This window comes from Neophocaena asiaeorientalis, unplaced genomic scaffold, assembly GCF_003031525.2.
Source record: "Neophocaena asiaeorientalis asiaeorientalis breed wild unplaced genomic scaffold, Neophocaena_asiaeorientalis_V1.1 scaffold78, whole genome shotgun sequence".
Taxonomy (NCBI): Eukaryota; Metazoa; Chordata; class Mammalia; order Artiodactyla; family Phocoenidae; genus Neophocaena; species Neophocaena asiaeorientalis.
In genome coordinates this window covers 17,360,886-17,385,350 of record NW_020175018.1, presented here as the reverse complement: position 1 = coordinate 17,385,350, position 24,465 = coordinate 17,360,886, and the positions used below count along the sequence as shown (strand labels likewise).

The 24,465-nt window shown below is 57.4% G+C and overlaps 1 protein-coding gene across 1 annotated transcript in view; it reads left to right on the top strand.

The window, feature by feature from the left end:
- COL5A1 (collagen type V alpha 1 chain) overlaps positions 1-24,465 on the top strand; it is a 116,923-nt gene that overhangs the window by 66,389 nt on the left and 26,069 nt on the right. The window contains exons 30-47 of the mRNA XM_024762362.1: positions 2,128-2,181; positions 7,763-7,807; positions 7,948-8,001; positions 9,253-9,297; positions 9,816-9,869; positions 10,901-10,954; positions 13,542-13,595; positions 14,365-14,472; positions 15,759-15,848; positions 15,945-15,998; positions 17,281-17,388; positions 19,531-19,638; positions 20,599-20,652; positions 21,716-21,769; positions 21,851-21,958; positions 22,787-22,840; positions 22,941-23,048; positions 24,232-24,285. Coding sequence (XP_024618130.1) covers positions 2,128-2,181; positions 7,763-7,807; positions 7,948-8,001; positions 9,253-9,297; positions 9,816-9,869; positions 10,901-10,954; positions 13,542-13,595; positions 14,365-14,472; positions 15,759-15,848; positions 15,945-15,998; positions 17,281-17,388; positions 19,531-19,638; positions 20,599-20,652; positions 21,716-21,769; positions 21,851-21,958; positions 22,787-22,840; positions 22,941-23,048; positions 24,232-24,285 — 1,260 coding nt within the window. The remainder of the gene's footprint in view (positions 1-2,127; positions 2,182-7,762; positions 7,808-7,947; positions 8,002-9,252; positions 9,298-9,815; positions 9,870-10,900; positions 10,955-13,541; positions 13,596-14,364; positions 14,473-15,758; positions 15,849-15,944; positions 15,999-17,280; positions 17,389-19,530; positions 19,639-20,598; positions 20,653-21,715; positions 21,770-21,850; positions 21,959-22,786; positions 22,841-22,940; positions 23,049-24,231; positions 24,286-24,465) is intronic.

The window sequence follows — 24,465 nt, the reverse complement described above, 5'->3', positions numbered from 1 at the left end:
TCATTCTTTTTAATCTCGCCTTTTATTATTCATGGTTCTTCCTTAAAAAATAACCGGCTGCCTTCACTAGAGACATAATTAACAGCAAAAGAGAACTCGTGGGTCTCTGGGGTTTGCGTCCGTGCATCCTGCCCTCCTTGGGCTTCAGGCCTCTGGACAGCCCGCTTGCTAGCAGAGGAAGGGCCCCGTGGGCTGGGCTGCAGCTCTAGGTATTTCCTTGTTGCTGATGGCAATGCTTACGTCAGTCCTTCCCGTGGAACACGAAGGCCCCCACTCAGCAGCCGACAGCCACCACGCAGGGGAGATGGTTTGCTGTGAACCAGGAGTTTTGTAGCATCTGCCGTGATGTCGTTGCTGACTGCAATGCTGTCCACCGTATTTGGAGGAAGAGAGGCTGATGGACCCATTTGCTGTCCTGAAATGCGTGTCCTTTTAGGGGAGGAGAGGAGAGAGAGGAGGAGTTTGGGAGAGACGGGAGTAGGGGGAGAATATAGATCAAGTTCAGGCAGCTTTTTGGGAAGATGAGGGCAGAACCTTGAAGCTGCTCAGGCAGTTTGGACAGTCCTCGGGCGGTGACCCAGCTCCTGAGCCGAGCACGGTGAAGCCTGCATCCCAGGTTTTCCCGCCCTGAAGCTCTGTACAGTCTCCCATTTGGAACAGGGAGGCGGGCACATGGGTGGCTTGGCAAAGCTCAGCACCCTAGGAGAAGTTCAAGGTTTGAACATCGGTCAACTTTTCCTGGTCTAAGCACACGTTCAGGTCAGGATTTTAAGTCATGCGGAGAGTAGAGACGTGCTGAAGAAATGCTTTAGACAGTGTCACTGGGGGCTCACGTGGTAAGTGTTTGGATATTCGTCCAATCGAAGCCCTTAAGTGCATCCCTGCCTGTGTGCACCTTGTAAAGTTCTAGAATTAAAGAGCTGTGCGAGGCCACAGTCGGTGCGTAAATTTGCATTCACTTCTGACTTTATAAGCTGCCATGCTTTATTTAGAGGTGTTCTGGGAAGATAACGAAACATGGCAACAAGGTGCAGAAAACCAATGTCATAAGTGTGACATTCACACATCATCTCCAGTTAATCTGAGTGGCACATGTTCCATTTTCTTCCAAAACACCAGTGTTTTGCAGAGATGGGTGTGTGAGAGGAGAGTGTGGAGAGAGGGAGAAGGGGGAAGCCTGGTGAGGATTCAGTTCTGGATTTTAAATTTGGAGTCTGTGAGATGCTCAGGAAATACTGTGTAGGCGGGTGGGTGGATGAGTGGTTTGGTGGATGGATAGATGGATGGTGGATGGATGGTGGGTGGTGGGTGGGTAGATGGGTGGATGGATGGATGGATGGATGGTGGATGGATGGTGGATGGATGCTGGGTGGTGGGTGGGTAGATGGGTGGATGGATGGATGGATGGATGGTGGATGGATGGTGGATGGATGCTGGGTGGTGGGTGGGTAGATGGGTGGATGGTGGGTGGATGGATGGATGGTGGTTGTATGGATGGATGGGTGGATGGATGGATGGTGGGTGGTGGGTGGGTAGATGGATGGATGAATGGATGGTGGTTGGATGGATGGATGGGTGGATGGATAGATGGATGGTGGATGGATGCTGGATGGATGCTGGGTGGTGGGTGGGTAGATGGGTGGATGGATGGATGGATGGTGGTTGTATGGATGGGTGGATGGATGGATGGGTGGATGGATAGACGGATGGTGGATGGATGCTGGGTGGTGGGTGGGTAGATGGGTGGATGGTGGGTGGATGGATGGATGGTGGTTGTATGGATGGATGGATGGTGGTTGGATGGATGGATGGGTGGATGGATGGATAGACGGATGGATGGTGGATGGATGCTGGGTGGTGGGTGGGTAGATGGGTGGATGGATGGATGGTGGGTGATTTGCTGGATGGATGGGTGGGTGTATAGTTGGATAGTGGGTGGGTAGACAGGTGGATGGATGGTGGGTGGATGGGTGGGTGGTGGGTGGGTAGACAGGTGGATGGGTGGTGGGTAGTGGGTGAGTTCGGTCCGAGACCATGAACTCTAACGGACTCTTCCTGCTGCCCAGGCAGCGTCGCTCGTCCTGCTGACCAGCTCTCAAGCCTCTTCCCTGATTCACTCTCTTTCAGGGTTCTATCGGATTTCCCGGATTTCCTGGTGCCAACGGAGAGAAGGGTGGCCGGGTAAGGACGGTCTGGCCTCTGCTCAGGCGGCCCCTTCTGTTGCCTTGGCATTTCGCGGGTGTATTCCCCAACACGTCCTGTTTATTTCTCACCCACTTTGCTGCCAAAGCTGCTCTCTGGAACAGCCGACCCTAAGCCTGTCCACTGAGCGCTGGTGCCTCTTGGCCCCCCGGGAGGGGCAGTGCCGCAGTAGAAAGGGCAGCAGGCCCGAGGGGAAGGCACGCTGAGAAAACGGCGCTTTCTCCTGCACAGCCGCCATCCTGCCAGCTCTTTTGGGTCACTGGCGAAACCCAGATTCTCCTCTTTCAGCCCAAGTGACCTTCCCTCCAGGCTAAGTTTAAAAGGAAGGAAAGGAGTTCTGCCTTGTATCTCACGGACTCTGCTCACCCGGGGTCAAGTGACCTTCCCTCCTCTTCTTCCCACGCTGCCGCTGTCACGGGACCCCGCCGGGTGCCACGCGCTTTGCTTCCCTCTGTTGTCCCCCTGAGGGAAGGTGATCCGAGGGCTCAGGCTGCGGGAGCCGCCCTCCCAGCCCCCTGCCGGCCCAGGCCCTCCTGCAGGAGCTGCCCTGAGCACTGCTTAGGGAAATCATGGGAGGCTGCCTGAGCACTGCCACTCGGCCGAACAGGACAGGAAGGGTCCGCCTGGGCCTTTGGACTCGGAGCGGCCCTGTCCACAGGCGTGTGGGGTGTGTGCAGAGCAGGCCCGGGGAAGACGCTGGGCCCGGCCCGGTCCCCTCCACCCCGGGCTGGTCCTCCCCGTGCAGACGGACGGGCTGCCTCTCCTCAGCGTGCTCGCTACAAACTAACGTTACTGCGTTTGAGCAGAGACAGTGAGATCTCTTGAAAGCAGGGAGGAAGACTTCAACCATCCAAAATCCGCGTGCACGAACGTGTCTGCCAGGCTCACAAAAGAGAAAGACGGGGACTTTTCTGAGTGCAGGTCAATGGCATAAGCACAGGGAGACCTTTACCTGTTTGTCTGTATCGGTGTCTAGATGTATCTATACCTATGTCTGTATCTGCAATGTTTAGATGTATGTCATGTCTACATCATGTCTGTGTCTGTGTCTGTAACTGTCTGTGTGTCCATCATCTACCTGCCTACCTGTCTGTCTAGTTCTTCCTGGTAGGGACAGTCTGACTAGTGTCTTCAGGGAAAGACTGTCATTTGAGAAAAGTGGTCCAGGGTCTGGTAAAAGCGTGGGAACCGCGGGGTGACAGGGTGGGCAGCCCCTGAGCTTGTGGAGAGCACAGGGCTTTCCGCGCCATGTTGCCGTGAGAGTCCCCAAGAGGGGTCATGACGGTTAACGGGGTCATGTGATGTGACACAGGCCCTTCCGTGGAGGAGCTGCACTGCAGGTCCAGGCCCTGTGGGGTCACGTTGAGCAGCAGAGGCCTGGCCGTGGCTCTGGGGGCCGTGGCGCTCTGGTCCAAGCTCTGCCGCCCTCTTCTGCCCCTCGTGCTTCTCAGCCTCCCCAGTCCCGAGCCGAGACGGTTGGGCAGATGCCTGGATGCCCCCCGGCCCTCACGGGCCATTGTTCCAGTACGTCAGCACGTGATCACCAGGGTCACCACTGAAAACGAGTTGTTGGAAAGCAGGGGGGCCTGGGACCGGGACACTTCCTCCTGTTCTGAGGTTCGGACGCGGTTCCTGGGGTCTGAAACCTGGACACCCCGAGGAAACGATCTACTTCGGGATGGACAGGGATTGTTGGGTTGCATGTGGCTGTATCATGGCCACATGGGTGGGTGTGGCCGCCAGCATTTAGAGAGAGCTGGGATGGCAAAGATGCCAGCTTTTCCCGAAGAGAGAGGTTGGGCCGTGGTCAGGCATGACTGGAGCACACGTCTGTTCATTGTGGGAGAGGTGTGCCCAGGCACATTTTCCACGGGGAAAATGGCCACGTCTGTCCCCAGGAAGCGTCCGAGATCAGCCGGCTCGCAGCGAACAAGTTAGCGCCGCCGTTTTGTGCACGTCCTGGCAGACGGACAAGCCCCCGGGTCTGAGACCCCGAGCGTTCATTGTTTAGCCGTGGGCCCCCCATGTCCCTGCACCCAGGAGAGGACCCTGGAGTCACGAGACTCAGCACTCACGGCACGTCTGCCCATCCTCCCCTCCGGACAGACAGACGCCTTTATTCTGGAACCTTCCCCACGGAAGGAAGGAGGAATCCACTTTGGCTCTCCTGCCCTGGACTCCAGATCTCCCCAGGTCTCCACTCCGAGGCTGTCTGCCCGCAAGCACCCTCGCCGTCCTTGGCTCAGAGGATGGAGTGTGTGGGGACGCTGAGGAATCCAGGGGGAAATGTCTCCCGGGGCAGTGGCCTTCCCGCAGTCCTTTCCCCGTGGTTTTGAACTTCCAGTGTCGGTGCCCGTTCTGCTCTCTCGTCCTCGTCAAGCTGAGTTACAGGCTTGTTCTTATGTCACTGTGTCTGTCTGTTCTTGCAGACTGTTGAGTGTCTGCCTTGCCCATATGTCCCGGGTGCTCTGTGAGCCCAGGCTGGGGGACACTGCGGGAAAAACCCAAATCCCTGCCCTGGGGGTGCTCACCTTGCAGAGCCGGGACCGTGGAGAGATCAGTAAGTGAAGCAGGTGCTCTGGCAGGAAATAAGGCAGGATGGGCAGAGGGAATTCAGGGGAAAATTACAATTTTAGGTAGGGGGTCAGGGCTGGCCTGGAGGAGGAGGCCTGAGTAAGGGGCAGAGCCTGGGAGGGTCAGTGGGCAGAGGAAACCCTTCGCCTCAGGGGTGGAGGACGGTGACCAGCGTGTGCGGTGGTGGAGGTGAGAGGGGCCGAGGCCCCAGGATTCAGAGCATCCCTACGGAGCACTTGACCGAAGGCGCCACTGCATTTGAGACGTCGTCCACGGGAATTCCACGTGGACATGATGGCACTTTGGATGGGAACCGTGGGAAGAGTGGGGAAGGTGTGAGAGACACAAGTTCCACGGCCTTGGTGCTGGTGGCCCCCGATCCTGCTCTACGGTTGAGGAGGAGGGGGGACAGCTCTGGGGGCTGTGACAGCGGCGGGACCCAGAGCGTAGAGGTCAGACTCCAGGCCTCCTGGGACGGGGGCCCCAGGTGTCCATCTTCAGGCCACTTCTGCACTCCCGAGGCTGGAGGCGAAACACAGAAGCTGAGGCCAGTCTAGACCATCCAGGCAGCCAGCCCAGCCCGGGACGGGAGCCCCTCACCCCTGCCGGCATCGCGAGGGAAGCCAGACCCTCTGCTTCGTGAGCTGTCTGGCGCGGTTGGTCCCCTGAGCCGTGGCGAACGGAGGAGTCCCCGGCGGCCACTGGTGTGACTGTCCCCCCGCCCTTCCCTTGGCTTTGGAATTCAGAGTGACTGGGGCCATTTGGAGAGAGCTCATACACTTCTACAGCAGGTGCTTCTAAGGTCCTGTGAAGTACCGGGCCCTGGGGGCCTTGCCGCCCAGAGAGGGCACCCAGAGTGTGAAGAAAGACAGGTGAATCGGGGTGTCTCCCAGGAGGAAGAGCCTAAGCCAGCAGTCAGGGGAGGCCTCCTGGAGGTGGTGACATTCCTGGGACCCAAGGAGGGACGGAAGTTGGGAGGCGGGAGGGAGGAGGGGAAGGAAGGCTGGCCGTGGCTGCCCCTGCAGGCCGAGGCCTGGGGGGTGAACAGCTGACCTGTGTTCTTTATCCCAGGCCGTGGGGACCCACCCAGGCTTTCATCGGGGGAGCAACGTGGGAGGTTTTTAGAGTAGCTCTGGTCCCCGCTCTGGTGTGGAGAGCGGATGGGAAGGGAGCCGGCGGGCTGTGCTTCAGTGGAGAGGTCGTTTTACTCTCCTTTTGGACATTCTGGTCCGATGGATGCTTCTAAGTGCTGGGACGCTCAGCGTGACGGGTGGCGTGTGTGCTGACACGCGTGTGCCTCCCGTCTGACAGCTGCTTGTGAGCCGGCAGGTGCCCTTCTGTCCGCCTCATCGTGGCCTCTGCGGAGGGGCTGGCTGGGTTGGGGTACTGCTGGCTGTGGATTCCACGTACAGCCGGCTGTCATGTGAGCAGTCGACGGTCTGTCCCTGTCACTGGCCCGCACCCCGGGCCGAGGCGGGGTCCCAGCCGGCCCTGCCTGGGAAGAGCCAACCCCTTAGGAACACCACCAGCGACCGGAGGCTTCCGCCGCCTGCGTCGGGCATCTTGGCTCGAGCAAGGCTAGTTCTGGGAAGGCCCGTGCCTCCCCCGCAAGGGCACAAGGACAGGCGCTCACGGGAGATTCTGTTAAGGAAGCCGTGGACGGGGCACCTTCTGTTCAGTGACGTAAGTCACCGGGATGCAAAACCCTGGGTTCGTTTACAAGGAAACCTGGAGAGCATGGCACCGCCTGGGAGGCCTGACAGAATCCGTGGCTGAGACTCTGTTTCGCTCCCAGTGCCCGGGGCACAGTTAGTTTAGGTCGGAACCCAGAGCCTTTCAGGTGACGAGATCAGAGCTGCGATCTGGGTCGTGGTGTTGGGTGGAGGCTGGGCGTGAAATGACGTGCCAGCTGGACTCACCCACAAATGCCAGGGAGGCACCCGGGTGGGTCACGGTGTCTCTGCTGGTGGAAGTCCATCATTTGAAGAAAGCAGATGTTTCATTCATTTTTGTAGGCAAATGTTTATTTGAAGCCGAAAGATCTCGTCATCTAATGAAAGCAGCGAGACCCAGAGTGCATCGTTAAAAAGCATCATAATCACCTCATTATCATAAAAGGTTTTATTAAACTCACTTCAAAACGGGAGGCTCTAGAAAGCAGTTTTGATTCTGGCAGTGAATGAAAGATGGTGAGAGGAAATGTATCAGGTGGCCTTTAGCAATACAGATCCATCTTGGGCTTTATCGTTAGAAACCAGAAAAAAAAAAAAAAAAAAATTCCCGGAAAATGCATGGAGAAGTGGTGCAGATATAGGAGCCGTGATCAATCCATTACTTCCATGTGCTGTAGGTAAACTGCACTTACCGGCTGTTACATATTTGCTTTAGAAAAAAACAAACGCGGTGCATTTGTTTTCCTTGGTTTGGAGAATGCAAAACCACAGAGAGAGAAAGAGTCTAAATTCTATTAGGTGAGAAGCGAATGACTCTCGGATACATGATTTATATATTAAATTGTAAGTTCGTTTGTTTGCAGCGCCTGTTGAAAATTTAATGGCTAATATCCTTAACTGTAGCAAAAGTAAATTATGTAGGAAAGGGGTTGACTTCCTTCTCTTTTCTTGTAATAATGATTCCCCCCACCCCTGCTGAGAGAGAGAGAGAGATGAAGGGGGAGGAGGGGGGAGGAGGGAGGGCTAGATGCTTTGTGGGAAGGAAACCAGATAAGCATGCTTAACATCCATCAGGCAGCAGGAAGAAAACTGGATTTCAGCAGGCCTTGTACGGAAATATAAAGCTGTGTGTATTGGATGTACAGTGGATCCTGTCACCCTGAAAAGTCTTCCTTTAAAACAAAGATAAGGAGGAGGGTCTTTCCTAGCTTCTGACTTCGCATGGTCTCTCCATCACCCAGGAGGGGGGCCACCGCCCAGACAGTGACAGGTGTGTCAAGTGACTGACCGACACCCTTTTTCTCTGATTCCAGGGCACACCTGGGAAGCCAGGACCACGGGGGCAGCGAGGCCCGACGGTAACCCTGGGCGTGAGGGCCATCTTCCCGATTGGGAGCGGGTTGTGGGAGCATGCCCAGTAGCGGGGGGCAGGGTGGGGAAGGAGGCGTCAGGGACGCCGAGGATTGGAGCTGACCTGTCTTGTTTCCTGTTTGTCCAGGGTCCACGGGGTGAAAGAGGCCCCCGAGGCATCACTGGGAAGCCTGGCCCCAAGGTATATGTTCAGTATCCTCTGTGGCCCCGGGATGGACCAAAGTTTTGTTTTGTTTTGTTTTGTTGCGGTACGCGGTCCTCTCACTGTTGTGGCCTCTCCCGTTGCGGAGCACAGGCTCCGGACACGCAGGCTCAGCGGCCATGGCTCACGGGCCCAGCCGCTCCGCGGCATGTGGGATCCTCCCGGACCGGGGCACGAACCCGCGTCCCCTGCATCGGCAGGTGGACTCTCAACCGCTGCACCACCAGGGAAGCCCTGGACCAAAGTTTTTGGTGCACCAAAATGTCAAGCACCTGAGGGTGCCCCATGGCCTTTCTCACTTGAAAAAATAAAAGAAAGAAAGAAGTTTTCTTGGGGGTATTTAAGACGGAGCTGGTCTCCTCCACCAGCCGTTGGATGAGTTAGGTCAGGTTGAGTCACGTGGCAGAGGCTGCCCGGGGCCATCCCCCCGTGGAACTTTCCAGCCAGAAGCCCCGCAGCTCCAGGAGGTGAGGCCCAGCCAGGCTTTGGACAGATTCCCCCTCTCCCCGCCGCCCTAGTTCTGATGGGGAGGTCTCATTTCTTTTCTTGAGAAGGGGCTTGGAAGCTGCAGAGACATCTTTGCTGGGATTTTAAAGAAAGTTCTTCCTGCCCTGGTGAAAGATCCTCTGGATCCCCTCCTGCCCTGGGGCTCCACCATCAGTGTGGAAACAAACCTCGGCCAGGCGGGCTGGTCCTGTCCTGTCCAGGATGTGATTTGCAAAGTGCATTCCTGCGAAGGAGATGGGCCCGCTGCTGGCCGAGGTGCGGAGCCGGGTAGATGTGCCGGCCCGGGGGCTACACACATACTTCCCTGACGAGCTCTGAGCCACGATCACACTCCCCGGAGGCTGACTTAACGCTCAGCTGTTGCCCGGTGCCGGCTGGGCCCCGGGACGGGGCCTGTGTCCCGTCTTCTCATGAGTTTGGGCTGCACCCCCTGGTGGAAGCGTGGCCTTTGTCCCACAGCGGGAGAGTGTTCTCCTGGAATGTCACAGCCGCGGGGATGCCGGCTCAGTGTCAGGTGTGCCTGGAGCGGCAAGGGGACAGGTGGCCTTTGGGATCCACGGCCTGGCTCTTTACTGAGAATCCGGTGGGGTGAGCCTCCAGGAGGGCACACGTGCAGTATGTGACCCTGAACTTCTGATGATGTCACGGGCCAGAGTCTTTACTCAAAATTAGTAATAGTAGAAATAATAATAAGCTTTTCTTGATCTTTCCCTCCCTTCCCAGGGCAACTCTGGAGGCGATGGCCCGGCCGGCCCTCCGGGTGAACGGGTAAGCATCTGGACACATCCCGGAAACATCTCTAGGAACATCTGCAGGAAAGCAGCCTGCCTTAAATAGCCCCCCTGCATTTCTTCCCCAGTGGGCGGGGGAGAGGGAGGCTAGCCTTTGACTCTGCCGAAGGAGAGGGTTTTCCTAAAATGGAAAGGGGGTCAGAGGTAGCCTTCCCTGGGAGTAAAATCTTCTGTCGGTTAGAGATGGAGAGCCCATCCATTTGCTCCTTGCCTTGGGGTTTGGGGGGACAGTGGCTGAGATGTCAGGAAACTGGGTCCTGGGCCCGTGCTGCCCCAAGCGACCTTGTTCTGTGACCTGGCCTCCTCGGCCCCTGACTGGACTTCTTTTCACATCGGTGAGGGCAAGGGCTGGAAAAAATAGAGATGAGGTCATGGGGAGCAGTGATAAATCATGCCTGGTGCCTGTGCTCAGAGAGCCGACGGTGAGGGCTGCTGGACCCCCCAGATGCTAGGGAGAAGATGTCTGTCCTCATACTGGCCATTCTCTGTCCTCAGGGACCCAACGGACCCCAAGGACCCACGGGGTTCCCTGGACCAAAGGGTCCCCCGGTGAGTACTGCGTTTTCCCTGTGGGGCTGGCCCAGGATTTCCCAGAGATGTTGGATCTTCCCCGAGGCTCCAGCGGCCTCCTGGCAGCTGGCGGGTGGGGAGGGAGACCTGCCCGGAAGCTCTGGCTGGAGAGAGCTGCTTTTGGGGAGCACGGACCCCTCTTTCATTTAGACCATCACGATTTTCTAGTTGTCACTGTCTTAGGGCGCTAGGGCTGCCATAACAAATGACCACACACCCGGTCACTTAAAACCACAGAAATGTGTTCTCTCACCGTCTGGAGGCCAAAGTCCAAAATCCAGGTGTGGGCAGGCCCGATTCCTCCTCTGAGGGCTCTCGGGGAGAATCCGTCCCAGGCCTCTCCCAGCTTCCGGCGCCTGCCGGCCGCCCTTGGGTTGCAAATGCTCGCCCAGATCTCTGTCTGCATCTTCGCCTGGCCTCTCTGTCGCTCTGTGTCTTCAAATTCTCTATCTCTATCCACTGGTCACTGGATCAGGCCCCACCCTAACCCATTCAGACCTCACTTTGACCTAATTCCATCTGCAAAGACCCTATTTCCAAATGAGGCCACGGTCACAGCTTCCAGGGGTTAGGACCTCAGCCTGTTTTGGGGGAGACACAGTTCAACTCACAACAGACACAGTATGTTTCCTCTGAGAAAGAAAAACCCCTCGTGGCTGGAGTTAGTGCCTCACGGCGCTTGCTTGGGGGCGGGGTTAGGGAGGAGTTTGGCCTCTGAACCAGACACATTTGATCCTCCTTCACCTCCCACTGGCTGGACCTCAGGGAGCTGCTGACCTCTCGCTGCCTTGGTTTCTCCCCGTGGGAGACGGCGGTGACCCTCAGGGTGGTTGTGAGCGTTCAGGGGGACGGTGCCCAGACCCTGGGTCCCACGTGGTACTTGTCACCGTAACTTTGCCGTCATTGCCTTGGAAATGAAGTAGCAGCTTTTGTTGCCTGGTGTAGCACAAAACCCCGAAGGTGTGTGCGTCTCAGAACAAAATGCAACTGCCTTCCTTTGCTTTCTTCAGGGGCCCCCGGGCAAGGATGGGCTCCCGGGACACCCTGGACAGAGAGGAGAGACGGTGAGTATGGGCAGGGCTGGGGGACCTGGCCTTCGCTGCCCATCAGCTTATGGGAGGCGGTCAGCCTGGGGAAAGCCCCTGAGGGCCGGGCCATCTTCTGTGGCCTCGGGGAGAGCCCAGCGCAGGCAGCCACCCTGTGACACTCTGTGTGCAAAGGCAGGCGCTGGCTGCAAGCCATCCTGGCCAGTTTGGTCCAAGGTCACACGTGAAACCATAATGACACAAACAAAAACCTAGCACGGCCGCCGTTCCTTCCTCCCGCAGCAGTCTGAGTGTGGCTGGTTTGTTCTATGCGCATCTGATCTGGAAAAGTAGTTGGGAAGATTCTCCGTTTGTCGTTTGGTTATTTTATGCCGCCCCCAGCCCTGTCTGTCCAGGCCCTTCCGGCCTCGGGGTTGACGGCAGGGGGCCTGGAGGGTTCCTTCCAAGTCCCCTTTTATAGGAAGGAGGACAGGTGGCCGGTCAGGGTGGAGTTTGGGCCCTTGGCTATGCTCAGGGCCAGCGTCTCTGCTGTCACAGGCTCTCCTTGACCTGGCCCTGACTTGTAGCAATGCCCGTTCCAGCCTTTGTCAGCTGGACTTACAGGACACCCACATTTCTTAGTTCTAGGAAAAGCATTTATCGGAAACGTGATGACGTTCTGGTCCCGGGAGCCACTGGGGATTCGTCCCAGCGTCACGTTGTGTTCCCTCCAGGCCTGTGCCCCGGAAGGGTGTGGGCAAACCTGTGACCTTGGGGCTCCAGGCTTTGGACAGTTGGGGACTCACAGCGCCTGGTGACGTCCTTGTCACCAGATTGGTGGAGAGTGGCCGAGAGGCCCCCTTGTCTCTGCACCCAGTGTCCTTGTGGCCAGAGGTCTCTGGCGGACGCTCCCAGGAAGAGCAGTCCCCGCGTGAAAGGGCATTTTGCGGGCACGTTTAATATGTTTAACATGTTCTTGGTGACTCTGCTTTAAAAAATCCCTTTGTCCCTCTTCGGCTTGTTCCGATGAAACGTCTTCTAATTGTACCATCCCGGGTTCCGCACAGTGCTCTGTGGCTGGTAAATGGACGTTACTTTGCTGTTTTGTTGATAGAGAAAAACGAAAACGTTCCTAGCTTTGCGTCTTCTTCTCTAATGCTTCTCTGAGGAGACAAGATGGAAGGTTTCGCGTCGTGTGTGCTCTTCCCCGTCTGCCTTGTTCCGGGAAGAGGCTGGCAAAGTGATGAAGCTGCTTATTTTTGCTGGGAAAGTAGGACAGGTTCTTCCCGGCTCCACCTGCCACGCCCAGCTGCCCCCGTAGACTCAGGGGCACCCCCATCCAGACCCACCTGGGGTGGCATGTCCTCCACGGGCCAGTCCAGACGCCTCCAGAAAGGTCTTCCCTGGGGTGTTGCCTTGTGCTATCTGTAGAGGCCGGAGACACGAGAGGTCATGGCATCTCCTAAGTGCGACCGCGAAGCCCGTTTCTCGGGAGGGGCTAGAGACGGATCCCGGCCTCAGCAGCCGTGGACGGTCCCCGCAGTGGACCACGCGGGGGGCCTTTCTTGCTTACGCCCAGGCTCCTGCCTCCACTTGGGCACTGCTGCCCGGCCCGCCGAGCAGGAGGTGCCCTCGACCTGTCCACCATTCCTTGTTTCTGACCCTGTAAAGGCTGCCTACGGGGAACGCTGCATTGACCATGGCCGTATTAGTCCATCGCATGCAACTCAGCTGGGCCTAAAGAAGGGAGCCCTCCTGGAATGTGCCGAGGGGCCGAGTCCGCTGTGGGTTTGTGTGGTCCAGCGGCTGGTCCACGACGCTGGCCGTCGTGCAGTGGATTAGAGGCGCCCGCTCGTCAGCCCCGCGGGCAGCTCACCCTGCAGCTCTCGCTGTGGCTTTCAACGAGGCACCTCCCTCTCCAGACTCTAAAGAGTTTCCGCTAAAATCCTCCCGGGCGTAGCATCTGCCGTCTTCCCCAGCATCGCGTGACACCTGCAGATGGCCTCTTGTCGGCACGTGCCATGCTCTGTAGACGTGCCGGAAATTAAAGTCGCGTTGCTTTGCCGTCAGCCCTCTCCTCTGGAGGGGAGTGTGTGCGGTGCAGCCAGATGGGTGTCTCCGTGCCACTATGAAGAGCAGAAGCAAGAGATTCTTGTGCAGCCGAACTAAGAATATCTCCCAGCCGCTGCGCTGCAAGTCCCCACCGCGTCCCAGTTTCAGCCAGTGCAGAGGGACGCAGTGGTAAAACCACCTGCCCTGCCCCGGGAGCCTTGGTGACAGCAGCAGGGCAGTCTCCACAAAGTCACTGACGAGATGCAGGCCAGAGGTGGCTCCAGACAGGGGACACCAAGTCTGCTCAGAAAATGAACGCTTAGTGACATTAGAAAGATGAACGGTTTTAAAACGTATTTCTCAGCACAAACCAGGGCTACGGGAAGCAGCTGGTGAAACTAATCTGTCTGGCTTCACGACCTTCCTGAAATTCACGCAAAATGAAACGAGAGAAATGGCCCTTTGAAATGAGGGCTGGGACGTCCACTCTTTGGGGGTGGGGTGAGGGTTGGCGGGGGCGAGCCTTCTGTTGGGTCGCTCTGGACATCTCAGTGTGCCAACTCTCTCTTCGCAGGGTTTCCAAGGCAAGACCGGCCCTCCAGGCCCCCCGGGTGTGGTCGGCCCTCAGGTGAGATACAGCATCCCCTGGTGTCACTGGTCGTCCTGGGTCCCCACCCACACAGGAAAGAGAGTCACGCTCGGGACGGAAGTTCCCCACCATTCTCAAGGTCTGGGTGCAGCCAAGAGGCCATCACAAGGCCCGTAGTGCTTGTTTAGAGATGTGCTCCGTGCAGGGGACCAGGTGTAGAGAGCAGGGGAGTGATCTGTTGACATGGACATAAACGGAGCGGGCAGCACCATGGGGGCTGCCAGGCCCGTGGGCAGCCCACCCCTTGGTGTCCATGCAGCCTGATTCCCCGCCCTGGATCCAGTACCCAGGGCTGCTGTTCTAATCACCCGCAGATCAATGTGAGGACGGGCTTGCAGGCCCAGAGCCACACAGCAGGGTTCAGTCACCTTGCTTCTCAGAAATTTCCCACCTAATGTGGCAGTGAATAAGGTACTGCCCCAGGAAATGCGGGTGCGCTCCCCGCTCCCTCTCTCTGCTGGTTTCCCCGTGACACCCTGGGAAACGCAGGCCCTGCCCCACTTCATCGGGGAGGAGACACAGGACCACAGGGCCAGGCAGTGGCTGTCGAAAATCACCCACCTGGTTCACTTTGACCTTTCTGGATCTTTACCGGAGGGAGATGACTTTCAAAGGAATGTGGAGGTCTAGTGGGCTTGCAGTGGCCCTTTGCCTCTGTGGCCAGGCTGTCCTTAGATGTAGGAAGAGAAGGTTACTCCCTTGCGTGTCCCTCGAACGCGGTTTATGGCTGACACACTTTTCCCAACAGGGTCCCACGGGAGAAACTGGTCCCATGGGTGAGCGTGGCCACCCTGGGCCCCCGGGCCCCCCTGGTGAACAAGGGCTCCCGGGCCTGGCCGGAAAAGAAGGGACGAAGGTGAGTGTCCGGGACCTCCGTGCCAGGTAGACTTTCCCAAGGAACCATTTTGGCCTTTGGTCTGCTTTTTTCTGAAGAGTGGGTAATTCTCAAGCAGATGCTCCTCGTGCCAGTCCATCCCCCAAACCAGGAACTTAGTTCAGCTTTTGCTAGCTTTGAAGGGGAGCTGAGCACACCTGCCGCCCGGATGGATGTGACGGGGGCTGGGGACCGCCTTTTCCCCGGGCTGCCCACGCCCATTCCCAGAAATGGATACAACCCTGACAACTCATGTGTCTAAGTGGGATTTAGCAGAAAGCGACCCTTTAAAAAACTGCCCACTGTAAGAGGTGAAAGAATAAATATTAAAAATATCTATCCCCACCCTGGGTACCCCAAGCTGGTGGTTATGAATTTCTGTGTTTTAGCATAAAAATGAACAGCCTTCCCGTTTTCAGCTTTTCAGTGAGGGACACAGGAAGGATAAGCTCTCCAGCCCCTTGTGTGAACACATACAAGAAAGTAAACTTGAGAAGTAATCAAATAGTGAAAAAATTACACACACGTATGTATGCATGCATGCATATATGCTTGAGTACATATGTATGTGCTTGAAAAACGAGACGCGTATGTGTGTGTATAATACAGAGCCAGGTGTCTGGCCACAGCGAGAGCTCTCTGAGTTTGGAAAGGGAGCCAAGGGCATGCTGGTTTGAAGACCGATATGCTGCCACGTTGGACCCCAGAGAAAATTCTGGAAGATGTCAAAGCTTTAGTGAACCTCAGGGAAGGTACATGCTCAGGTGGAGAATCTTTTCAGAATATGTGGTTTCAGGCTCGAGACAAGTGTCTTGAGCAGCAAGTCCTCTTCAAGGCAACGCTTCCCATGTTTCGGCCACGGACTCCTTCCCCTGAGCCCAGTTTTCGAGGATCCCCAGATACATGAGAAGGGCAGACGTGGGGCCCTCAGCCCCGGCTCAGCCGTCGTGGCCCCGAAGGACATGCTGGGGGCCTGGGCCTCCATGGAGACGACTGGAGTCCCGGTCGGAATCCGTCCCCGAGCCACACGCAGAGCCAGCCTGCCGCACAGGCCCCCGGCTGTGAGCTTGGGCTGCACTCCAGCGCGTGGACCTGCCAACCAATGATTCAAGTCAAGACACAGAGGTTCCTTTTAAAGCCAAGTGCCCGGGGAAGCCCCACCTCCAACCCAGGTCCCGAGCGGATCCGGAACACCAGGCCCCGCCCAGCTCCCTGTCCACCCTGGTCTTGGGCATCGCTCGGAAACTCACCTATGGCTCTGATTTCAGGGTGACCCAGGCCCCACCGGCCTTCCTGGAAAAGATGGCCCCCCAGGGCTACGTGGCTTCCCCGGGGACCGAGGGCTTCCTGGTCCAGTGGTGAGTGAGGGGCCAGCCGGGGGGACGGAGCTGGAGGCTGCCCAGCCCGGGGGGCGTCTCCCCTTGGCGCCCCGCCCACATGTTGTTGCTTTGCAGGGGGCGCTTGGACTGAAAGGCAGTGAAGGCCCCCCAGGCCCGCCAGGCCCCGCGGTGAGTGTGCTGGCTTGGCACAGAGCCTCTTTCCCACCCTCTGCTCTGCAGGCAAGACGGGCGTCCCGAGGCCCGGGAGCACGCACACCTGCCCTGGCCCCGCGTGGGTCCTGGGAAAGCTGTGGTGGCGGAGCTGGGCTTGGGAGGGACGTGCACGGTGTGCCCGTGCTGGCAGCCGGTGACGAAGGGCCAGGGGCGGGGCCGTGTTGTGTGAGGACCGCTGGAGAGCCGGGCGGTTTGGAGGAGGGCTGCACGGGCTCCCCAGCCTGTGGAGGATGCTTCGCGTGGGTCTGGGCCCGGAGCAGCCGGGACGGGCACGGACACACAGCTCCACGGCCTCGAGAGCGGGGCTGTCGGCACGCCTGGGGCTGCCCAAGGCAGAGGTGACCCAGTACAGGCGGGAGGCCTTTCCCCCAGAGCTGTGCTGTCTGTTAACCGAGGCGGTCCCCGCCAACTTTGAGTCTAGCTACAAGAGGCTTGGAGATCCAGAGCTTCCAGACCCTGGGCTGTGGTCTGGGGGAATCAGGGGCCGCGAGAGCCTGTGCCCACCCTCCAGAGACACGCCCACGGGCCCCCTGTTCTTGCCTCTTTATGGAAAGGCGACATCTGTGTTACTTGCCCCTGCCCTTCAAATGAGCCCATCTGACAGCCCCCTCACTCACCTACAGAGTGGGGCTTCAGGAGCTTCCCCTGGCCCCTGGCTGGGTTTGAGGGTGGACCATGGAATGACCGCCCCCCTTCCCCTGAGTTATGGACCATTTGAGAGGGACAGTGACGGGGAAGTCAAATACCGCCTTTCCTCGTGATAAGGGCCAGGAACAGGACGACACCCCAGGCAACAGCGGTCTCGCGATGCTGAACCCCTAGAATTAGTCCAGGTGTCCACCTGTCAGCCCCGCTCCTGGGCCAGAGCCTCGCCTTAAAATGTACAGCGTGGAGGAGCAGGGCAGCAGGTGGACGCTCTGTGGCAGGGAGGCCCCAAAGGGCAGAGTGGCTACCAGCGTCCCAGAGGAGGTCATTCAAAGCCAGGACTCACGGAGGGAGGATGTGTTCTCAGACACTGCAGAGCGACTTGGAATTACGGGTTGGGGAGCGAAGAGGGCGTCAGAAACACAGCCCCAAATGCTAGACCAGAAAGTTTGTGTTTGCAAAGGGCCCTGGGGAGCTACTGTGGGCTCTAGAGGGAGAGGGTGAGTGGTGTATGACCAGGCGGTGCTTTAGGAAGTTGTATCCATGCATTTGGAGAGCCTTTGAAATAAACCACTTTCTTGCCTTGCCCCAGGGATCTCCAGGGGAGAGAGGTCCGGCCGGTGCTGCTGGGCCCATCGGAATTCCAGGGAGACCTGGGCCCCAGGGACCTCCCGGGCCGGCTGGGGAGAAAGGAGCTCCTGTAAGTACTGCCTCGAAGGAGCTCTGTCCCTGCCCCCGTGTTGTCCCCTCCCCAGGCATTTCCCTGGGGGTTCACGGGATCGGGGACGTGGGGGCAGTTTGTGGTGTGTGCCCAGCTGTCTTGATTGAGGTCCAAGGGCCGATCACAGTGGCGGCCAGGTTCTTTCCCGGAGTTGCCTGAGCTGGAGGGGTGTTTGGGGAGCGTCCGGGCCAGGCTTGGCTGGTCACACCTACACATCTGGGCCCCAGCGTGTGCAGGCACGGGGAGGGGTGGAGACAGTGTGTCCAAACGTGGCGTCGGCCCCGGTCCAGGCTCTGGGTGCCCTGTGTGCACAGCCCCCTGCCCCCCGGCCCGGGCCAACACCTGGTCAGTGTGTGGGAAAGGTGGGTATTTGGGGTGGTGCTTGCGTTGTCGGTCTGGGGGTAGGCGTGGAGAAAGGAAGGGACGGGAGACATGACCGGCAGATAAGCAGCTTCCTCCCAGACCCCTGACAGCCGGCCTCCCAGTGAACCCCAGTTGTGATCGCCCCAACCTGGAGGCTTTGTGAAAGCTCAGGGACAGGGGGTCTGGAGTCTTGCTTTCCATGAAGGGGGTTAGAGAGACCCTTCCTGTCTAGACACCTCCTGGGAAGCCAACCACCAGCCCCTTCCCCAAACGACTCCCCAGAGCGCCCCCTTCCTGCCTGGACGTACCCTCACCCCGGCCACGTTTCACGTCTGCCACGTGATTTTGGAAACGCTCGCCTGCCCCTGCATTCAATCAGCCACGGAGACAAATTCCAGCTCAAACCTCCCTTTCGAATTCTGAATGTCATAGGAGCCCGAGTTCCGGGGTAACGGGCTGCGAGGATGGTGTCCTGTCGAGTTAAGACACCTGCGTGGATTGATTTCTGTTAGAAGGGGTGGTTTTCCTTATGTGTTTCCCCGTCCATGGCGCATGGGTAGAAAGAGGGCCCTGGTTGCCTTCCCGGCCGAGAGCTCCCCATGGGAACCACGCTGGACACGTGGGCGTCATGGAGAATCCGATCAGTGTGTCATCGGCAGTTCTGATGGCATCTGCTCCTTCCTGTGAGGCTCCCAGGACACGGATCCCGCGGAATTCTGCCCCAGAACCCTGACTCTTGTCGGGCGCTGGACGCATGTAGAGCACACACAGATGCGATTGGAAACGGTCGAGTTCGTTGTTTCAAGAGAGTAAATACCTGAGCAGAAACCTCTCAGGGTTGTATCATCCTGTGAAAAGCTTGTCATGCTTCCAGAGTAGCTGCAGGAGAAGAAAAGGTCAAACAAAGGTCAGGTGTCATGTCGGGCAGGAAGGTTCTCTGTGAGCCACAGTCAGCCTGGGCATTTTCTGGCTTCATTGGGGAAGAACTTTTGTCAGGACGAACTAAGTCGAGGAGCAGGAAGTGAACTGTGCAGCAGGAGAGGGGAAGAGGGGGCAGGAGAGGATGCCGGCCCCAGTCGGTGACTGTGTGACTATTCACTTCCCCACCCGTGTCCCCTCCCCGACGTCCACGCCTCGTGCTGTGCCTCTGCTGGGAGAAGGGAATCCCGGCTTGGGTGAGAAAGTTCCAGCCACTCACAGCGTGGAACGTGGCTGGTAAAATTAAGCAAGAACTCAGTAAGGATCATTTGAGATGACCAAGGGGGCAAATAGGAAAATGAACCAAAACCATGAGGAAGGGAAGATAGGAGAGTGTGTGTGTGTGTGTGTGTGTGTGCTCACGTATGTGCAGGTCCGTGTGCTCTTGCAGGGAATCGGGAGAGTAATAAGCAAGTTGGCCGAGGCCGGAGCTCAGGCCCTCCGAGCCGCTGGCTTGGACGGACCCAGGAATCTGGTCGGCGAGGTTTGAATCCCGGCTCTACTGCTTACGAACGAGCCTCAGTTTCCCCTTCTGTAAAAGAGTAGCCCTTCCTAGGATGGGCGAGGATTAAATGCAGAGATGCAGGGGAAGGGGTGACACAAAGCCGGACTCGGAGCCACCCTCGGTGCATCCGAGGGAAATCCATTAGGACCGTGGTGATGGTCCCTGCCCAGGAACTGCCCACTTCCTGCCTGTGGGCCTCTCTGTGGGGGATGAGCTGGTGGCAGGTGTTCCCACGATGGAGCTGCCTTTGAACAGGGATCTCCTCTCCTCTTTAGGGCGAGAAAGGTCCACAAGGCCCAGCTGGCCGAGACGGTCTACAGGGTCCCGTGGGGCTCCCTGGTCCAGCTGGCCCTGTGGGTCCCCCTGGAGAAGATGGAGATAAGGTAAGAAGAATTCAGTGAGGTCCCCCAACCTGGACCATGCACAGCCATACCACTGCGCCACCAGGGAAGCCCGGGGGGGTTCCTTTTAAACCAAGTGATGCAGGCGACGTAGGGGCTCTGGCGACAGAGGGACCCCATGCTGCCATCCGACATTCTTGGCGTTAGTGGATGATTTCGGAATAGCTCACAAATAATGGTAATAAATGAGATCTCTGACATGCTTGAGGGGACTTAGACGCTGCTTTTCTCTTGGGTAGTTTTGGTGTTGCCAGAGACATTTGCTGAAGCAGCCAGAGCACGGGAAAATGCTCTCAGTCATTTCAAATTCTAAATCTGTGGAGCCTGATTTAATGAGGTTTTACTCAACGTCTATTTTTAAATGTCTCCACTTCAATGATCAAGGCCCCCTTCCGTTAAGAACGTGCTTTATGTTCCTGACGCTCTTACTGCCGGAGCTTGTATTTTATCCTCCAGCTAATGAAGACAGTGAAATTTATCTCTTCGGTTTTCACTTTCTGTTTATGAGAACTTTCCGGTGACATTTCCGACTTTGTCACCTCTGCAGCGATGACGCCTTGCCTCTCAGGGTGGGAGACAACCCTGCACAGCAGAAACACTGGAGAGATTTTAATAACTTGGGAAGCGTAGTAATTGACTTATCTTTATTATACTGTCATGTCATCCAACTTGACAAAGTAAATATTTCCATTACGATTTCTTTTATCACACTTTCAAATCTGGTACAGTCCTGCGAAGCATGAGATCAAGGCCTCATCCCTTTTAGTTCTCTTATTAAAAAAGAAATCAAATTAATATATGGAAACGTTTCTTCTTAGGAAAGTTATAGGGCCCCCTGGAGAGGAGATTATTCTTACTGTCCAAGAAAAATTAATTAAGGGGAGCAGATGACGTGCAAACGATCGTTGGACCGTCTGATGGGTCTTTCACGTGTTCCCACAGGGGGAGATCGGGGAACCGGGACAGAAGGGGAGCAAGGGAGACAAAGGCGAACAGGTAAGGGGCCACACGGGCCACATGCAGGGCCACCAGTGGAGCCACGGCACAGGGCTACGTGCTCGGTGTGGCTCACACTCATTACTGACATGAACGACCGTTTTAACATAACAACATTCACGCCGGTAACTGATGGGCCAGAGCTGGGCTTCGGGCTTCCCTTCCCTGTTGAAATCTTGTGTGCGTACGTGCGCCTACGTGCGTGTGTGCACGCACAGGTATGTGTTGGGTGCACATGTATGCATGTCACATGTATCTGTAAGAGAATCCCTTGTTGACAGATGAGCAGAAAGCACTCACAGGTTTTGTGAAGTCAAGCAGATTCAGCGTTCTTGTCCTTGAGGTTTTCGGTCCCACAGACATAATCACCGCCCTCCGATGCCGAGGGCTGCAGGGTGTTCCGACAGAGGCAGCACCCTGACGAAATGCCTCTTAATTTTCCCTTAAAAAAAAATTCTGCTTTAGAAATACTGGTGCGTTCTTGCAAACGGCGTGTCACTTGGCTGGCAGCTCCGCCCGGTGGCCACGGGAGGAGGCCTGCACTGCGGGCCTTTTCGCCGGGCGTGTCTGTTCCCAGGCAGACAGTGACCACGTCCCTGTTGACCCGGGGCCAGGCAGGCTCCCCGGGACAGCGACGGCGTGCTGGCCTCTCTCACGCTGTCCCCGTGCCGACAGTGAAATGTGCTTGGGGGCAGGCACCGTGCTGCCGGGTGTGGGCTTTGGAATCAGTCCCTCGCTCGGCCACGGCTGAGCCACGTGATCACGGTCCTCGTTTTAAAATGGGGCCTCTGGGGCCTGTGTCATGGGTGTGTGGTGGGGGCCGAGGTGATGCACGGTGGCCTCTGGCAGGACGTCGGTGTGGCTGTCCCCCCGCCGCTGACAGCACATGCTCAGGGTTGAACAGAGAGCATCACGCATTCCAGAGCCGGCAGCCTGGCCCAGGACGGCCAAGCGTGGGTGCGGCCCCGATGACCTTGGCTGCAGAGCCCCTGCGCGCGCTGGCCTTTCTCCTTCGGCCTGAGCTGTGACTCAGAAAACAACTCTCTCTGTCTCTTCCCCACAGGGTCCACCTGGGCCCACAGGACCTCAAGGCCCCATTGGACAGCCAGGCCCCTCTGTGAGTATCAGAGAGTCCCCATCCCTCGAGCTGATGTGGCCCCGTACCTGGCCCTCACCATGCTCAACCATCTCCCTGTAGGGAGCTGACGGCGAGCCAGGTCCTCGTGGCCAGCAGGGCCTTTTTGGGCAGAAAGGTGATGAAGGTCCAAGAGGTTTTCCTGGTCCCCCAGGACCCGTGGGGCTGCAGGTAACAACAGAGTTTGCACGGTGGCTGGGGGTCCACGTCAGCTGATTCCTGCATCTTTGTGACGCCTTCCCCTCCCCTGCCCTGCCCGGCCCTCCTGTCCCCTCCCTCCTGTCTTCTGAAAGCTAAGGCAAGGCTTCAGGGGCGTCTCCATACATGACGTGCCGACACACCCATATTCACTTCTCTTAACCGGTGCCATTTGTGAATTTGCTCATTGTAGAGATGTTGGAAACTACAGATAAACTGTTAGAAAAGGAAACAAAAACGGCTTCTCAGCACGTGGTGGTGCCTCTCCACACCTCCTGAACGCCTGTGCTCACACACACACACACGTGCGTGATTCTGTTTGGTCTTTGCAAACTGCAACTCGCGCTGCGTGTATAGAGAGTTTGGATCCAGCTTTTCCCGCTTCCTTTTATATTACACGTCGCGTCAAATGTCATTAAACATTCTTGGAACACATCACTTTTTATTTATATTTGAAAACGTGACTCTCAGTCACTACCTCGTGTCCCAGCATATGGTGGTGACATAATTGATTCAGACATTTCCCTGCTGGTGGCTCATTAGGGTTTATTGTTTTATGGGACGCTTTCAGTAAGCACCTTGTCAATAAATCTTTGCATACTTCTCTAATTCTTCCCTTGCGCTAATTCTGAAACTTGGGATTTGGGGGACGTGCTCATATGTAGCTGTACGTTGAAAAGCACGATCCTGAGCCTTTTGAATGCTCGGCTTGGGGTCTTGCTGGGGAGGTGGTGCAAGTTGTGTGCTGGGGGGATAGAGCCACGCCCACGTGCCGAGTTTCTGATGAATTCCTGTTCTCAGGGTCTGCCGGGACCTCCAGGAGAGAAGGGCGAGACGGGAGATGTGGGTCAGATGGTGAGTGGCACCGGCTCGTGGAGACCTGGCCATGGTGGCTGGTTGCTGTTTTGGTAGACGTTTGTGTTTCCTCTGGGCTCAATGGCTCTTCTTCTCCCAGGGTCCCCCAGGTCCCCCCGGCCCCCGAGGACCCTCCGGAGCTCCAGGTGCTGACGGGCCGCAAGGCCCCCCAGGTGGAATAGGCAATCCTGGTGCAGTGGGAGAGAAGGTGATTCACGCCCCGTCACTGTCCCGGTGTATGACATGCGCGCGTGTGTGCGTGTACGCGTGCGTGTACCCATGTGTGTGTGTCCACCGCGTACACGGTGCACTGCTGGGCCATTCCTGCCAGATGCATTTTGAAACTTAGAAGATGTGTGCAATGGACCTGGGAGCCCTGCCCTTACCCAGGAGATTTTCCAGATGATAACACCCACCAGCAAAGGCCCCGCCACCTCCTCCTCTGAGATTTGGCTCTGATAGACATAGTTATCTATTCCTTGAAGTGTGTAGTTGCTACCTTTTCAACTCCCGTTTCTGTCAAATCCTGTTTTCTCATAGCCCCGGGTCCTCTCCATCTGATCTGGTTAATGTCAGGGCTTGGGCCCTGGAGATGACGCGAGCACACTGGACATATGCCCGTGCACACGTGTGTACGTGCCTTACGTGCGTGCACGCGTGCAGCGGGCGAGACGGTGCCAGAGTCTGACTCCACCTGGGCCCAGGAGTTTGCACTACTTTTAAAGCACTTATCCCAGTTCCTCGGGGGTAAGAGGAAGGCGATGGATGTGCTCCCCTGTGTTTGCACTCCTTTCACGCCGTTCCAGAACTTGTTTTCTGACATCAGGCCATTCGGCTGAAAGAAGTCTCCCATCGCTGCTCATGTTTTACGATAGGAAAACCGCAGAGGAACGCCCCTGCTGAGACCACCAGTGAATGGTGTTCGACCTCTGCTCAGAGCAGCACGCTCTCCCCGTGCCCTCCCCACCCGCCACAGGGCACGTCCCAGCTTCGGCCGCCGCCACTCTCGCCCTTCCTGCTCTGTCCCGCCTGCCGGCAAACGGATCTGCCTAGCTGTCCCCCTCCTCCTTTCACCTGGTTTCTCTCAGTCGTCCTCCAAAGCTCACCCTCAGCATCCCTTCCTGGGGAAAGCCATCTTTAATGCCCCCACGTACCGTCCGCGCCCGCTCCGCGTGCGTCACGTGCCTGTGTATGTCACTGTCGCTTTACCCCTGGGTCCCTCACCTGTCTCTCCTCCAGTCCTGGGAACCCTCAGAGGACAGTGACCGCGTCTCACCCCCGGCCCCCTAACCACCACCCCCCAGCCCAGTGTCAGGGACGACTCGCTAAATGCCGGACGTTGGAACCACTGTTCTCGTCGCTGCTGTAACCGCATCACGTTTCCTCCTTAGGGTGAGCCCGGCGAAGCTGGAGAGCCTGGCCTTCCCGGCGAAGGGGGCCCCCCGGTGAGTGGGTGGGCTTTGGGGGAGGAGGGGGATGCGGCGTGGGTGGGTCCTGGGTGGGAGGCTCCTGTTCTGCCTCAGTTTCCCCATCCTGAAATGGGAGTCACGTCTCCTCTTGTGCTTACCTCACCATCTTGCTGGAAAAGAGCGGGAGTGCCGTGGCGAGGGAGCGTGTGTGCGTGC